This window comes from Indicator indicator, chromosome 10, assembly GCF_027791375.1.
Source record: "Indicator indicator isolate 239-I01 chromosome 10, UM_Iind_1.1, whole genome shotgun sequence".
NCBI classification, from domain to species: Eukaryota; Metazoa; Chordata; class Aves; order Piciformes; family Indicatoridae; genus Indicator; species Indicator indicator.
This window is the reverse complement of record NC_072019.1, coordinates 7,279,514-7,297,559: the sequence shown is the minus strand read 5'-3', so window position 1 is coordinate 7,297,559 and position 18,046 is coordinate 7,279,514. Positions and strand designations below refer to the sequence as shown.

At 39.2% G+C, this 18,046-nt stretch overlaps 1 protein-coding gene across 1 annotated transcript in view; it reads right to left on the bottom strand.

Moving 5' to 3' along the window:
- AK5 (adenylate kinase 5) overlaps positions 1-17,442 on the bottom strand; it is a 98,062-nt gene extending 80,620 nt beyond the window's left edge. The window contains exons 1-5 of the mRNA XM_054384252.1: positions 17,383-17,442; positions 15,525-15,711; positions 14,411-14,578; positions 8,041-8,210; positions 7,807-7,920 (exon numbers count right to left, since the gene is read on the bottom strand). Coding sequence (XP_054240227.1) covers positions 7,807-7,920; positions 8,041-8,210; positions 14,411-14,578; positions 15,525-15,711; positions 17,383-17,442 — 699 coding nt within the window. The remainder of the gene's footprint in view (positions 1-7,806; positions 7,921-8,040; positions 8,211-14,410; positions 14,579-15,524; positions 15,712-17,382) is intronic.
- Positions 17,443-18,046: the final 604 nt, after the last annotated feature.

Below are 18,046 nucleotides of genomic sequence, written 5' to 3'. Positions count from 1 at the left end.
AGGCTTTCTGATCAGGCTTGACTTTAAGAATGCACTGTAAAACTGACAAGACCCAGGAGAACGAATGAGATGAACCAGAACAATGCAGACTGCTGATGTGCTAGTCCTACCATTCCACATACAGATGACTGGGTGCATACATCCAGTAGGGGACTGAGCCTTCTCAGCCAGGAACTGAGAAGAGAAGACTGAGAGGGCATCTCATCAATGTCTATCAATACCTGAGGGGTGGGCGTCAAGTGGAGGGGGACAATCTCTTTTCAGTGGTGCTCAATAATAAGACAAAAAATGACAGGTTCAAGCTTGAACACAAATTTCACCTCAGCATGAGGAGAAACTTCTTTACAGTGAGGGTGACAGAGCACTGGAACAGGCTGCCCAGAGAGGTTGTGGAGTCTCCTTCTCTGGAGACTTTCAAAACCCACCTGGATGAACTCCTGTGTGGAGTACCCTAAGTGATCCTGCTTTGGCAGGGGTTGGACTCGATCTCTGGAGGTCCCTTCCAACCTCTAATGTACTGTGATACTCTGATACTGTGACACAGAGATTTGGGAAAAGGGAGATAGAGGTCGAGGAAGGAGTAAAAGAAAACACATAAGATTGTGATACAGAAAAAATAGCTTTACCAGACCAAAAACCTACTTCAAAGAACAGATCCTTTCCCTTTCAGAAGATTCACAGAAAGGTTACATTGATTTTTCTAGTTGTTCTGGAGCCCACACTCCTGGCCCCTGAAAGAGCAGGTTTTCTCTGCAAAGCTCATTGCATATGTCATATGAAAAAGCCATATGTCAGTGGGACACAAACACCTCTGTCAGACTTTGAGGGGACTGCAGGCATAATTTCTGCTTGGTGGTTTAAGTATCAGAATTGGAGGAACAGTATTGGTGTCCTTAGCTTGCAAGGCTGTGAGAGGGTAAGTCAGTTTTCCCCAGCATCCTATATTGTGCCAGCTATAGTTTGTTCTACTTTAGCACAATTCTTTCCCATAACAGTTTTCATAAGGAATATGTTTAGGAGTTAAAAAAAGCTAGTCCTAACGGCAGCCAAGATGAAGCAGTTATTCATTGTAGGTGTAGTGCATTTATGAACATTCTTAAAGACATTTTAAACAAAGAATCAGATAAAATCTACTGCCTCTGTTATTTAAATTAAGCTTTTATTTCTTCAAATGCAATCTCGTCACTCAGTTCATGTAACACAAAAATATTTTAAAGAGAATTTCTACAAAAATAGTCTTTCTCTCTTATCAAGGAATCAATGTACATACATTAATGACTATTTATTTATTAATTATATATTAATACCTTTTCCACATTTCATTTCACTATTACAAAACTTAAAATTAATTAAATTGTGTTAAATAGAATTTATTTTTTTAAGTTTGCTTAAATTAATAATTTTAGGCAAACTTCATCAGTACTTACTTTATTGAAATAAATAAGGTTAATGTTAGCAAAGGAATTACTGAAATCAGAAGGAAAGTTATGCATGAATGACTGGAAGTGGAAAAAAACCCAACAAATAAACCAAAGCAGTACTTGAAATTAACTTGAAAATATTGAAGTGAGAAATTATTTCTCCTGGGAAGAGTAAAAACTTGTTGCCATGTGAGAGATAGCAGAGAAAGTCAAAATGCAGTTTTTTCTTCATGAATCATTTAAGTTCTATACACCAGTCAAAGGCATTTCATCACAGCTGTTACTGGAGAGAAAGATATTTAGCATGCTTGACCATGCTGATGGTATGGATGACTTGCTGAATTTCAAGCTGACAGGTTAATGGTAAATAAACAATTTTCTCCTTGGCATTTTCAAATGTGTGCTTGGAATCTAAATACCTTTATACTGTTTGCACTCAGTAGATCATGGATACCTTAAGAAATTTGTGGTTTAGGATAGCTTTATGCCTAGGATCAAACTGAAAGGCTAATAAATCAGTAATAAATCTGCTCTGCTGTGCAGTAAGACTTCAAAATTATCACAAATTAATACAGATATATGAGCTGGACATTCTATTTGCCTTTAAGGCATTAAAATTCATGTGTTGTTTTGTTTTTTTTTTCTCCACAACCATGATTGCTTGGAACTTTGTTTTAAAAGTGAGGGCATAGATTCTCATGGTCACATGACCTCAGGGCCATTTTCATCTTGCAAATAAGGTTGGTCAGCCTGGAGGAGAGAAGGCTCCAAGGAGTCCTTTCAGGAATTAAGTAATTGGACAGTCAGGATTCGGCAAACAATCTAAGACTTCCAATGAGACAAATTGGATGTCACGTACTCAGTTTCCAAAGAGAAAAATGCAGGCCTGATTTCAACTCAGATAAGAAGTTCAAAGAAAACTCAGAGAAAACTGCAGTTCTCACAGGCTGCAAGGAGTCTGCAAGGAGTCTGCAATGAGTAGCTGACCATTAAGAAATTAAGCTGGTGCAAGTAAGTGATCTGAATGGCAGTTGCTGGCTAGCATGGCTAAAAATCTGAAAACATCACTAAAGTCGTATTAAAGACTTCTTCCCCACTGAAAAGTAAGATGATAGGAATAGTGATATTAACAAAACTCAGTAAAACAGACAGGAAAAAAAAATCTTTAATTAAAATGTAAAATTCCTCAGATGTATGAAGTGTATTTTAATCCACTCATACAGACTGACATTATTGATTAGAAACAGTGTTTGTTACTTCTGGTTTCCAGATCTAATCAGAAAGAGAAATACTGTGAGTGCTGTAAATGGTACAGAGCTTTCTTCATCTTAGGCACTTTAGTCACTGAGATTCAATGTGTTTTCTTACAATTCTTGCCTAGCAACATGTTGAGAACTTACTGTCCACACAAGAGTCTGGCAACATAATAAGGGAGAAATCATCATCTTTTAGTTATACCTATGTTTGGGTATGTTAGCATAAGTCGGTTTGCTTTGGCTTTTTCACTAAAAATAGAAGCTCAGCTTCTGGATTAGTCAAGGGCATAAAAATGTGCTGGTAGTACCAAAAGCAATTACAAGCAAAGTTCAACAAGAATTCATTATCATTGTATATTTCTATACTAGAACATTATGCAGGTACTGTAACTAGAGCTCAGACATACATATATCCATTTGATTTTTTTTTTTTTAATTTTCACAAAGTGAAGAGATCATGAAAGCTCAAACAGTGTCAGGTCTCAGTTACAACTATGTCAGCCATAAAACTGAAGGAATTATTTTAGCATAAATAAAGATGTCTGCAAACAACACAGATTTTATATGTGCTTGCCAGAGAAACAAGGCATCTTAGCTGATGTTTTCTTTTTCTGCTAATAATATGGTGAACTACTTCCAGTATAAATTAATTTACTTTTACAAAAACTCAGCACAATTCTTACTGGTGAAAGCCATATACTAATATACATGAAAAGGTTCAGTAAATAGCATTTAGGGAACTATAGTCTTCGTGTTTGGGGCAAGATAGATTTCACACCCTTTGCACCTTGCTTTTCAGTTATTCATCACTTACTGTCCACAGTGTGTGCTGGAGAAAGGGGAGATGACTTGGCTTAGACCAGAAACCATACAGGCTTTTTCCTTGTCCACTTTTCCCTGGGCATTGTGAAAAGCTCACACCTAGTTCAATTTATCACCTCCAGGCCCTGTATGTGACATTGGGTCCAGATACTTTCTTGACCCCTGCATTGTGCCTCACAAAGAGAGTGAAAAAGCAATATCGATTTCTTATGATCAATAATGACCAGAAATGCTTTCTTGAACTACAATGCTGCTAGGTTTTTGTAGGCTGTTTTTAGAGCTCCTATTTTCCTCACATTTGTTCAGTTTCTGTCCCAGCCTTACCTGCTCTCTCAATATCTTGTATTACTCATCTCTTTTTCCACTCAGTTTAATAACTTGTCCTTCACACTCTCTCCCCCTCCCCCCATTAATTTTTGTCATTATTACACACATTCTTGGAGTTTGTTTCTTTCTCTATTAAGAAGGGCAAAGTAGAAAGGCTATACAGTGGAAAGTGACATTTAAAAAAAATGAATGCTTCATTGTTTACTTCAGGCTTCCATGGGATTACAGATGAATATGCATCCCAACATACTCAAATGACGAAGGATAAATGAAGAGTCACTCTTGTCCCTGCTGTTCTTTCCTCCCACTGGCATCTACTCTATAACCTACAGGGCTGAAAGAACTGAGAAGCATATTCTATTTACCTGTACACAAACTCAACATCACTATTTTAATTTACATCATAAAATCCAGAAGTGTTCTAACTGCTTTGTGAACAAATAATAACGTATACGGTCACTGTTTGAAGGCACACGACTGCATTTTGGAACCCTTGTAATCAAAATGATTAATAGCTATGAAGGGATCATGAATGAGGGAAAACAGGTACATAAATACTAACTCCTACTCCATGCATCTTTTGGCAGCTCTCCTAAACATAACCTTTAAAATGGCTTGTGTCATACAACCTTTTCTTCTGTTTGCAATGCAATGGTCCTCAAGAGACTGTAAAAGTGTACACCCATGACAAAATTAGTGATAACTAAGAACAAGTTCTTGTTCAGACATTTTTACTAACAGATCTCAGTGTTCAACAGGGGATGTCTTTGTAAGAATAAGGCATATTTATGGCAGAATAATGTGATTTGACTATTTGCATTTTGTAGTATCTCACCATTTTCTTCAGAAGGGTGTTCCAGTATTTAACAGATCTTCTAATTATGAAGTGTCTTAATACTTAATCAAAACTTTGCTGAAATGTCAACAAATTATTTTTCATCATGTCACTTTTGGCTAATGAGAGCAATTCTGCTGTGTGCTTCTACACATTGCTAGAAAACATTTCTAGGCTGTGGGAAACACCCGCAGCATCTTTAATTGCAGACCTACACAAATTATCACAACAGTTAATTACTGAATTCTCCACAACTCACCCGCACTTCCCATTGAGCAATCTCTGAGTGCCTTAAAAATATTAGCATGTTTAATGTAAATAACAGGACATGTCTTGGATTAGTCAGCCTCATCCTGTGAAGGATGATGGGTATCACATCTGCCAACAGTCCCTCACCACAAGACCTTCTTATTTATGTCTGCAGCTAGCATTACGTCTGACTGAACAGAGAAATTTCAAGAAACAACAAGCACATTTTATTTCTTTAAAATATAAATCCAAAATAACACTGAATGTAACCCACTGGATTAAACAGATATATGTGGAAATATATACATTGCACATTTATTTCACAGAATCACAAAATGGCAAGGGTTGAAAGGGACCTCTGGAAATCACCTAGTCCAACATGGGAACACATCCAGGTGGGTTTTTAAAGTCTCCAGAGAAGGAGACTCCACAACCTCTCTGGGCACCCTGTTTAGTGTTCTGTCACCCTCAAAGTAAAGAAGCTTCTCCTTATATTTAGGTGGAACTTTCTGTGTTCCAGTTTGTATCCATTGCCCCTTGTCCTACCACTGGGCAGCACTGACAAGACTGTGACCCCATCCTCTTGACCCCTGTCCCTTTCAATATTGATAAGCATTGATAAGGTCTCTTCTCAATCTTCTCTTCTCCAGGCTGAACAGCCCCAGGTCTCTCAGTCTCTCCTTGTAAGAGAAATGCTCCAGTTCCCTAGTCATTTTTGTAGCCCTCCACTGGAATCTCTCCAGTAGTTCCTTGTCTCTCCCAAACTAGGGAGCACAGAACTGGACACAGTACTCCAGATGTGGCTTCACTAGGGCAGAATGGAGGGGGAGGAGAACCTCCCACAACCTGCTGGTCACACTGTTCTTAATGCTTCCCAGGATAGCATTGGCCTTCTTGACCACAAGAGCACACTGCCGGTTCAGGGTTAACTTGTCCACCAGGACTCCCAGGTCCTTCTCCACTGAGCCAATTTCCAGCAGGTCAACCCCTAACCTGTACTGGTGCTCGTACAAAAGGTCAGCTGCAAAGAACAATGAAAAACGGGGAGACTAAAAAGACCAGATTTTTTTTCATATGCTCCTATAAAAGCTTTATGATTCCTTCCTTTCCCATATTTATGATAGGCTGAAAGGTGGCCTTATATTAAGAGCTACAGGATTTTTTTGATCTACCTTTCAGGCAGAATTAGGCCTTGAAGAGTATGATTTAGCAGACTCCATTAGGCATGAAATGAAGGAACTCTCTGAGAATATACTCAGGTCTAAAATAACTAAATCCATTCTCTGTTTCTTCTAAAATAAAAAAGACCAATCTACAGCACACACTAAAAAAGAGAAAAAGTTACGATTTCTATCATCTGTCATTCTCTCAATCTTTTTTCCATGTAGATTTCTATAGTTAACAAGAGCTGACCAGGATGGCAGAGGGGAATGTTTCAAGTTAGATGAGGAAATGCTATAAAATCATGCTAGAATGGTACAAAGTGAGGGTCCAAATATGCATGAAACACAATGTCCGTATTTTTCCCCTTCTACAGCAGAGTACTGCCCGAGCTTTTCCTGTCACCTCTTGGACTTCCCTTAGTGGTATTACACTAATGGGCCCAATGAGGAGTGTTCCAGTGCTGTTTAACTGTTTGGTTTTTTTTTTGTACAAGGAGAACCTGACCCCAGGATAACTCAAAGCACTTAACTCCTGTCAGTTCTTCCAGTTTCACATCCCCCCACTCTTTCATCAGACACAAAATTACAGCACCAAGAAACGCACCAAGTCATACAACCACACTGGACAAAAATAGTGAGTCAAGGAAATGACCATTAAGCCTAAATCTCTGCTGTATCATTTATAAAATAATCAATTTTCTATTCTGTTAATTATAAGGAGATAGAGCTGGCAGTCATTGGAGGTTTTCTGTAATAACTATTTTGTCTGTTTCCTTTAATTTCCTCAATTCAATCTTCTAGGTTTTGCCCAGAATAATACCTTACAGAAGCACACTAATGAAATGTCTCATTAACTGCTTTCTTTTGTTACTTCTGTCTTGGCAATGTCATTTAGAATTCAAAGTACAGAGATGGTAGTGCACCAGCAATCATAAAGGACTCTGCATGACGGGTGCGCTAAAAATTCAGCACTGAAACTGCAACCTTTACTTGTGACCGTAACTGTTATGTTAACATCACTTGATCAGAAAATGACATAAGCTGTTTGTTTTTCCAATGATTTTAACTATTTTTAGATTTGTTTAAAATACCCACATGGAAACAACATGTGCAGAGAACTCAGGAATAGAGTTTTAGCTGACTAAAACTTAGAATTGTAGTTTAGAATAACCAACATTACTTAAATTTCTTTTTTTAAAAACCTGAGTAATATCTGAATAACAAAAACTTGTAAAACAGGGACAATTTGGACCCTTATTTTATTGCAGTCTTTTCAACATACTGTAACAAACTTGAGATTAAAAGCGCTGTGAAGATATGCATTGATTCAAACCTATTTCTCTTAATGTAGATTGAATCGTACAAATAGATATGGAAATATAATTCTCCCTTTATAAATCACTGCGATACAAAAAAGTATTCATTTTTAGATTTGATGTGGTCTCCTTCATCTTGCAAGGATTTTCACTACTGAGACAAGAGGTTTGGGTTATTTGCTATATTACCACATAGTCTTTTTACAAAACACTCTGTCTTCAGACATAAGATCATATAATGTAAACCAAAGCGAAAAGCTTTTGTCAACCTGTAATTATGCACTTGCAAAAGTTTAAAGAGCAATGCTCAGTCAGAAATAACATCTAGTCTCTCTTGGAATCCGATCGATAATTTCAAGAAGCTTAACTGTTCTAGAGATATGTAAGTTATTTTAAGAATAAAAAACAATCTCTTACTTGGTCCTCAAAGGAGATTGCCTGGGCAACATCTCTGGGAAATCCATCAATCACTATACCCTCTTCATCGGGGATCTGCATTAATCTCTGCTTTATCTCAGTTATAGTTGTTTCCTTTCACAAAGAAAAGAAGTTATTCATTCAGTGTCGTAAAGGAGGTTTTCCTGATAGTGCATGTTAATACAGCACGTATGACTCCTTCGAAAGTAAACATTAACACAGGATACACTTTACCTGAGGGGCCAGTTCTCCAGTAGTAATTATTTTGGCAATTAGACTCCATTTTCTGTTGCTGCTTGTGCTGTGGATCTTCTTCCTTAACAATTCACCAACTGATATGTAGTTAAATCCGTAACGTTCTGCTATTTTCAGACTCTGTGTTCCTTTACCGCTTCCCGGGCCACCTATTGTTAATTATAAGCAAAACGTTCAATTAATGTTTCATCCCCACATGTTAGACTTTGCCATTGGCACCAATCTTTCAGCCATTACTAGAGCAAATCCTGCAGTTTCACGGCTTGTTACTAGCTATTAGAAATGGGTCTCATCTACCATCTACGGAGCTAACAGTTGTAAATTGAAGTAAAAAAAAAAAAGAATACAAATCTACTTGTGAATTAAAACCAAACACACTCTTTTAGGCTTGTTCCTGGTAAGGACTTTTTCTTGATTTGTAGTAGAAGAACAGACTAAAGAAGCAATCTCTTCAACTCTGTGAATCCAAAGACAGAGCCAGACAGTCTGAAGCATATTCATGTCAGAAAGAATCATACTTGGTTAAATAAGCCAATTAAATCAGGGGACTAGTCATGGAATAGAACTAATAAAATCTGCTCCTAAATATGCTTTCATGAGTTTCTGAGGTTTTCTAATTTTAAAATACAGAAGAATATTGAATAATCAGCTGAGATGTTTCCATAGTGATTTGGTACAAGGACTTTTATTGAATCACACATACTTTTGATACTGATGCTTGAAACATCTGATAGAGAAGCAATTTCTTGGGTTCAGCTTGCTAGACAACTTGAAGAATAAAGAGACCTCTGAATCTGTCACAGGCAGAATAGGTATCAAAATCAGCTACATTACAGAGCAGGGAATGCTGATGTGAAGGTCATCTGGGCAGCAGAAGCAAGAACATACGTTTAAAAAAAAAAAAAAAATCAAACTATGTCTGAACCCAAAAGAAACATTATGGTGTGAAGAACAGAGAAACTGGACTCTCCTATGTAAAAACAGGGAACTGCTTTTGATAAAAAATTCTGTGTTTGTATACAGAAAAGCGTATGTTACTGAATAGCATACAAAAGCAAAACAAAACCAAACAAAACAACCACAACCCAAACAACAAACAAGCAACAAAAAACGTTTTTATATTCTTTCTGAAGCTAAGCAGCTATAGAGTATTGAGGAACTGTGTGTGAGAATATTGCATTTTATTTCAACAGATAGACTTAAGATTTATTAAAAATTAAATACACATTTTCTATAAACTTTAAAAAATACTGCAACACACTGAAAGTAAGTACCAATACAATGAACTTCTTGTTAGTAATCATATAACCCTTTCCGTATTACCAGCATTATTTCCTCATCAAACAGCTTTTAGGCATTTTACGCAATTAATACAGATCTGACTGTAGGATAAGCTTTACAATATTTGCTTACACTCTCTGTGTATCAAGGTTCAAACCTGCACCCCAATATTACAAGTTAGTGTTTTCAATGTCACCAGTAGTCACTAGGGAACTATTCTGTACCCCTGATGCTGTGATGGTAACTCTCCAAAAGGCCTTTGCAACTCAGATTGGGACCCACCTGAAGATAATGCAGAGGGAAATTTGCATATTATTAAGGCGTTCCCATATCCTGCCCACAATTTAATTACACCTTTGGGGGAAAAAGAAAAAAAGTAAAAAAAAAAAAAAAAAGTTTTATCATTACCCCTTTAGCTTGAAGCTTAAATCAAGCCAGGTTAATGAAAATGCAAATAAAAGCATTTCTCCCTAACACCTGACTTGTCAAAAGAGCTACAGATGTTCATAAAACACACAAGAAATAAATGAAAAGCTATATCTTATCTCTATACAGTAAGGTTATAAATGAATAACATTTTCTCCTCATTCAGTTCACTTGCTATTTCTCTCCTAAAAAGGAACAAGCTTTCTCTCTTCTCTGAGCAGATTATATTAGGTTATCCACTGCAGTTCTCCTAGGTGACCTAGATGGGCTTAGTTTTTTCAGCTGGAACACTTTCTTTGATAGAGAGTTTAGCTATCCTCTTTGTTAGAATAAAGGATGTTTCCCTTTGGTAGATACACAGCATCCGATGTACCAGGAGTCATCTCCTCCACTAAACTGGCTACAACACAGTCTTGCTTTGGCTCTCTGCTCCCTTTGATGGCTGCTCAGCATTCCCCATGACAAATGCATTGCATCAAACCTTACATTGTGTTTCACTCCCGGGTCAAAAATGTATCTGATACAAACGTTCAAACAAGGTAATTCCACGTAGGATACAGTTTGTTACAGGCTATTGGTAATCTGGAATGACAGTAGGTTAGGAGTAACTGATTCCCAGTGCCCTTTTTTTTTTTTCTTATGCAGATGAAAACAACAGCACCAAAAATGCAGCTAGTTGTTCAATGACTGCTGCCTGTTTGTATAGGACAGATTTTGCAAGGTGAATTAATAAATTATTACTCATAACTGCAATGTTTATTCACTCTGTAAATTTCCATAAGCACCTTCTCTATATATAAAGCCACATACTGCAAACTAATGAGCACAACACATAACTGTATCTTATTTATGTTTATATACATATGTGTATATTAATATAAATTTATGTGGCTGTACTTACTGGCAATAATCATTGCTACTGGAAAAAAAGTGGTGGTAGATTGTGACTTGCTTCAGACCAAAGGGTTTATAAAACATACTGGAGCGAATATTGTGATTAATTCCTGCAGATATAAAATTTCCAAGGAAGGAAATTCAGGTTTTCTGCCTTGGAGATTCAAGACAAATTTCAAACAGACTGTGCTGCATCCCACAAGCAATAAGGATACAGAACATACAAAGGTAGTGTAGAAAATTAGGAACAGAAAATTTGACAAGAAAAATGGTATCTGCATTCCAGCAGAGATACAAAAGAAGCCAGAGAAAACAGAACTGTTACTTGAAAAATCACCAGTCTCTGTAAAACTATAAAAGAAGTGGGGAAAAAAACCTTCTAAAAATCATATAGATAGACTTTACATTCCTCTTAGTCCAAGCTTTGCTTTGCCATTAAAGAGAAGAACCATTCTTGACTCTCTGATAAATCATACTAGCAATTGTTCACAACAAAGGAAAATCAAATCACTTTTTGTTTTTATTCTTTTCATGTATCAAGAGGCACGTGACTATTTTACATATTTCTTAGAAGATGTCTAGACTAGGGAACAGTTGTTACATCTAAAATTGTCTTTGTTAACCGGTTTCAAGAGAAGATTTGTATGCCCCAGAAGTTTTACTAAAGCAGTTTTTAAAATCTGATTTTGTCAATAGAAGTTTAAAATTTCATTTTAGCTTATATTGGTTTAAATCCAAAATAAATTCATGTAATAATAATAATACTTGTGAAAAGAATTAGGATTTCAAAATCCATCTGTGGACTGGATTTAACAAATCAACGGGCCAGCTGCCTGCTTTCTTTCATCTACCCTTTAAACTTTAATTATAAAAGGAAGATGTATTCTCTTAATGTTAACTAATATTTCTAATTAAGTATAGTTTAAAACCATACTAAACTATGGGGCCAATGACACCAGGTAATTAGTTTTTTAAGATCTTTGTATTCAGGTGGTTTCAACATAAAAATGTGTTTGTCAAAATACATTAGGAAGCACATTTTTAAAACACCATCTAGTTTCCTAGTATTATAATGGCTTAGAAACTTAATTTTGTGGTGATTTAGAGGTGTGCCATCCTGGCTGGTTCCACATGATTTTTTCTAAAGTCTAGTCACACAGCCACTTTGCAGCTTTATAGCTTTACATGTCACCAGCAGACTTTTCTGCAAATACAGAAACAGAACAAAACCTCCACCTTTATCTGTGGAATTCTCTTTTTGCCTCGGAGCTACCTGGTTCATTATAAGTATAATAGATTTCATAAAGCAAAGAAGTTGTAAAAACCTTTATGGAGGCATTAAAAAGATCTTGGATTAATCCATTATTAAAGAAAAATTCACTTAAAAATGTGAGGCTGAATGACAGGTCTTTAGCTTTTATTCATTTTGGTCTCCAGTAACGAATGGGACTGGTACCACGTGAGCTAGGCAGTATGGTTAGTTACCACCAGTTACACATAAATATCTTGCCTCAGTGAAGTTTTTTGCTGGCATTTTATGCAATCTGGAAATTAATATTACACTCTTTTTTAATCTTTTTTCCTCTTCTATTCACTATATTACTTCTTTCCAGTGTGTGTATTTATGCATTCTCAATAGAAAGTTGAATTTAGGAGACATTTTCTTGACATTGTAAAAAATTGGGCGATAGCTGCTAAGCTGCATACAGTGTGGTGTTTCTTTCAGATCACACTATAAAAGATTCAGAGAAACTCAGTTGGAAAATAAAACTGAAATAGCCTTTGTGGAATGTTTACAATGTTCTCTATATAAATGGAGGGAAAGAAAAGCTCTATAAAACCCATGGTCTGTTCACTACATGCCTGGTATTCAAGGATTTCACTTCAAATACCCCTGCACTCAGTTCCAGAGGTGAAAGCCAATCTCTCTTTATCTCACTTAAATTACCCCTTCATTCATCACTTTCCTGCAGTAGAGGTACATGGATTTCAATGCATTAAGAGCTTTCTGTGGTCACTGAAACAGAGCCAATTTTTCTGCTTTATAAAAAGGAGGGCCAGTTAATTAATTAAGATGAAAGGAAGGCATGTGTTATTTTCTCCATCTCATGCAAGCTTTGTAGTTCAACGATGCATGGAGAGATTCGCCATGTTGAGATCTGTAATTCCAAAACAATAGATTAAGAAAACTCAAATGCCTATGCAATTATTTTGGTATAGTACAAACATCTAGAAAAATGCCTGATTTTCTGTTTTCAGTGTATTCCAGCATCACATTTCTGAGGACTGCTGGATGCAGAGCCTAGAGGACATACCGTTCTTAGAGACCCTGCTCAATAATGCAAAGACACTTCTATACTCTTTCACCATACTACATACTATTCTCTGCAACCTCTCGCTTTTTAATGAGTAAGGATTTTCAGACCAAACATGATTCTCCATTACCTGGCACCTTTGCTTTAACTGTTTAAATAGTCCAGAGAATCAGAGAATTAGGCCTGGCAGTAAAACTTCAAAGGACAACTACCCCAGATGGCAAGGGAAATAACGCAAAGAACTTAAAATTCAGAAGCAGAGTAAGATGTTGACTTAGACCAAAGCTGCAGATACCTCTTAATAAACAGTATGCTAGCTTGAGGCTGGAAGGTATGAGCTGCTTAGAAAGGGCACACACATGAACCTGGGGAGAGAGCTCAACTAACTAATGCTAACTGATCTCTGACTCTCCCTGTAGCTGGCATGGGACTGAAAAATACACCTAGGGATTAATTTATCAGTGGACTCATGACCATGTACACTCACAGCTGGACATACTGGTCAGTTTTCAAGGTTCTAAACAGAGAAGACAAATGTTCCATATGACTTTTTTTGAGCTGGCTTATCCAATATTTTTAAATATCCTTTTCTGTGAGCAGCTTTGAGTACATCTACAATAGTGTTTCAGTTCAGACGGGGAGCATGTTTTGAAGAGCACTGTGGAGCTATCTTGAAATGCATGAGGTAGGTTTGTTTTAGATGTAGATGTGCTGCATTAGCAAACTGTGAGCTTTCCAGCTGCTAAGAGGCATCCAGTCTATAGAGCATGACCACAGGTGTTCACTGTGACCCCTAAAAATGTTACGATTGGGATGTTAAGTTGCTCGAACATGTCCAGAGAAGGACAACAAGGCTGGTGAGGGGTCTGGAGTGCTAGCCCTATGAGGAGCAGCTGAGGGAGCTGGGGTTGTTTAGCCTGGAGAAGAGGAGGCTCGGGGGAGACCTTATTGCTGTCTACAACTACCTGAAGGGAGGTTGTAGCCAGGTGGGGGTTGGTCTCTTCTCCCAGACAACCAGTGAGAGAACAAGAGGACACAGTCTCAGGCTGCACCAGGGGAGATTTAGCCTGGATGTTAGGAAGAAATTCTTCACAGAAAGAGAGATTGGCCATTGGAATGGGCTGCCCAGGTCGTTGGTGGAGTCACTGTGCCTGGAAGTGTTTAAAATAAAACTGGATGAAGCACTTAGTGCCATGATTTAGTTGATTAGGGTGTGTTGGGTGATAGGTTGGACTTGATGATCTCAAAGGTCTCTTCCAACCTGGTTAATTGTGTGATTTCACTTTCTGATACACTCTAATTGGGCTGCACCACTTGCCAACACAGATGGAAAATTGTATTTAAATACACACAGGCATTCGATGTGTTTTGAGTACAAATAAAAAGGCAAAGTAACAAAGATAAATTCTTGTCAAAATTATTCTGCTTCATACCTATAACAAGGATAATTTTTGGTCGAGGTCTTGCAGGGTCAAATACATCATACTCCTCAATTAGCTCAGCAGTTTCAGAGAGGTCAGTGTCACTTTCTATCGAAAACTGTTGGATCGGAGGGAGTCGGTCATACCGTCGGTATGGGAAGTTAGAATTATCAGGCATCACTGTAAAATAGTAAGATAAACTGGGAGTTGTGGAAATAAACAGAAAACTCAAAATCTACAGTGTACACAGATTTAAGTAGGTATAATAAATAAGCACAAATACCTCTGAATTTTACAATATGCTTGCTGTTGCTGCATTAAATATTCTTTGCCTCTGCTTAGCTGATTTATTAAATTGAAACCAGAATCAGCCAGCTTCCTTTAGCATTTTTTCACAAGCATGTCAACTTCTCTGAAAATCTGCCCATAGCACCTAGAGCTGGCTGTGGCCTCTGGGAAGAAAAGCCTTGTAATGTGCAGATAACCTGTGCTATTAAGCAGAACTCTTTTGGTGATACATGTTGTACACACAAATAGTATTCTTGCTAATTAGTTTAATGAAATGCTGGATGGCAAGACAGAATAACTATGGCAACTGAAAGATGAGCTAATTACTCTTTGTTAGCATTACAAATAAAATAATTACAGGTATTGGCATGACATTTGCTTAGATTTTACAACACACTCTTTCTCTATGAGTTTATAATGCGCATTCTATTTAGTAAATTAGCATCTAGCTCCAATATAAACTATAAAAACAACCTATGTGCAACTACACTGAAGTCATCCATGCACGTATCATCCATAAGGACCAACTAAAAACATGTGCCAAGTGCACTGAGTCAACTTTATCCCTCTCTGCAAATATTTTAGGCAGCATGTAAGAAATATCTCCACTAACGTGCTGAAAAATTTACATAGCAAACATCCAACATGAGGCTTCAAAATGATCACAATTTCCTCTCCATTATTGGAGGAGAAAAACAAATGCCAAAATACAAGGAAACAGAATCCTTGAGTAGTCCCCTGCCTAAGAAAAATCAGAATGAGGTATGATCTGCTGTAGAAGTAAGTATAAAATAATTCACTAGCGGAAATACAGTAATTTTTATACTTAACACATTACCATTCCTGAAAAAAGACCTCCTAGTTTGTCCTCCATTGAGTGGAGGCAAGGTCTTCTTTTCTGGGCTGACAAATGTGTCCCATTTCACCTTTTCTGGTCCTCCAAGCTCTTTCACTTTCTGCAAACAGCTTTCCAAATACTCAATAGGATCATCGGGTTTGTAACACATTAATCCATTCAACAGACTCTGCAAGGTACAATCAGAAGTACACACTATAATTCCAGGAAAAAACAGGTACTTTTGTTTTAAATTTTATTTTACATAGAGAAACTCCTTATTCCTTGTATATTCAGCCTCTCCATTTCAAGCCAATGCACGAGAGTGAGGCCTGCCAAAATCCTATGATTTTGATTTGCCAATGACACAAAACCGACCACTGGCAAATACATGCAAGGCAATGCACAAGCCAGATAGCCCCAAAAGTTCCACATTCTGTGTAGCTTATTAGACCACTAAAATGCATCTTTTCCTTAAAGACAGTGCACCCATGTGTATCTTATCTATACTCTTCAGTCTACGCACAAATCATGAAAAAAAGATTTTTAAAAAATCACAAGAAATCCTCAAGTATCTTGAACCCCAAGCTCAAAGTTCATAGGTGCTTCCAGATGTAATTGACGGAATTCCCAGCCACTAGAAGACCCATGCCTACAGCATTAATTCTGCACCCATCCTACCTATGAGCATTATGGGAGAATGGAAGAAGGAACACTAGATTGTCTTCTGACGCATGGGAATTGATTTTCCTTGACAAACTGATACACAAGTCATCATCTCACCTCTCTAGAGGACAACTGCATCCAACCTCCTCTTAACAATAGATGTCTTCCAGGAGGATTTCTGTTCCTTTGTGATTTCACTAATTTTTGTGCAAATAAACGTCTGAGTCCCAGTTGGCATTAGTAACAAAGTATCTCAAATTCAGGGTTTGAATTTATAAAATAGGACATAAATTCTACCATGGTAGCATCTATGCCATATTATACTACTTAACCGGTCACAGCAACTAGCCATAAATTTTAGCAGAAGATATTCACCATTTAACACAAAAAAAAAAAAAAAAAGCTTTGAACCTGTACAGAAAAACAGTTTTGTCTGCATCTCTTGTGAAACCATTCACCTTTTAAATGTGTTAGTAAAACATTAGCATGGTCTGTGCCCTGTAATTTTCAAATACATAAAAAAAATGTCTGGCTTCAGCAGAAAGCAGGGAAAACACATATGTATCTGTCTGTGTTTTATATAGATGGCAGGATGTCTGATTTGGGAAAAAAAAAAATCCACACTGCACAGAGAAGTAATTATCAACCATTAGCAGCATGTAACTTGTAGGAAGCTAAACAAAACCTCACGGAACAGGTGTGGGTTATTTCTTCACCCGGACCGATGAAAATCTGGACAAATCCTTAAAGATAACCCCCACCTGAATTCCTCGGCAAAGAGGTCCTGGGGGGTCCTTTGCCCTGCGGACATCCAAGTTCGCTGCCTCCCCAGGTGGCTGAAGGAGGGAGGCCAGAGGCGGCGGTCGCAGAGGCGCGGAGGGGCGCGGCCGCCGAGCTAACAGCGCGTCCGCGGAGACTCAGGGAGGAGGCAGCGGCTCCCGCGCTAGCTCTGCGGCCGGCAGCTCCCACCAAGCGGCCCCGAGTCCACGGTCTCCTGGTAGCGCTCCCGGCCCGGGGTCCGGGGTGGGGGCTACCTCTTCCGCGACCCGACTCCCCGCGCAAGGTACGCGCGCCACAGCCTCTGGCAGCTCCGTCCTTCTAGCCACCTTCAGCCCGCTGCTCGCTGAGAGGTGCCGACGCGGAGCATCCCCCCGACGGGCGCGGAAAACGTTCCCACTCCCTCCGCCTCGCCTACCTCGAAAAGCTGCGGGATCTCCCTCCGGGCCAGATACTCCTTCGCCTCGCCGGCGCTCATACCGCCAGCCGAGGCCGGCGGCGCCGGCGGGGCGCGGTGGGCAGCGCCGAGCCCCGGGCACGGCACGACGCGACGGTGCAATGCGGGAGCTTCAGCGAGGCTTCCGCGGGCGGCCGAGCCGGGGACGGTGGGGAGGAGGGAGGTAAACTGCCCGCCTCCCCGTCCCCGCTGCACGGAGGGAGCGAAAGCACGTTATACCCCGGCGGGGACGAGGAGCGTGCGCAGGCTGCCGGGGAAAGTTTCAGGGGGTGCCTGCGGAGAGGCACCCGTGCGGAGGCGGGCAGGGGCTGTGCTTGGCTGAGAGCCGCGGGCACGGTGCCCCGGCAGAGATCGGACCCGGCTCCTCGGGAGGCACCGTCTGCTTCTGCCGTCCTCAGGCGCGCCCCGCACGCTGGGAGGGCTGTGGCAGCCAGTGCAGGGGGGAGGGAGGGCTGCGCACGGGTGTAGAGCAGCGGGGGTGAAGCTTCCCGGTGTGCCCGCGGTCTTTATCCTTGGCATCCTCTTTTAGCGTTGAAGAGCAAGGCGTTTCATATGCTTCGGGATGCTAAAAGGCCATGAACTATGATCTGTGATCATCGGGTGGCAGGAAGAGACCTGAGGACAT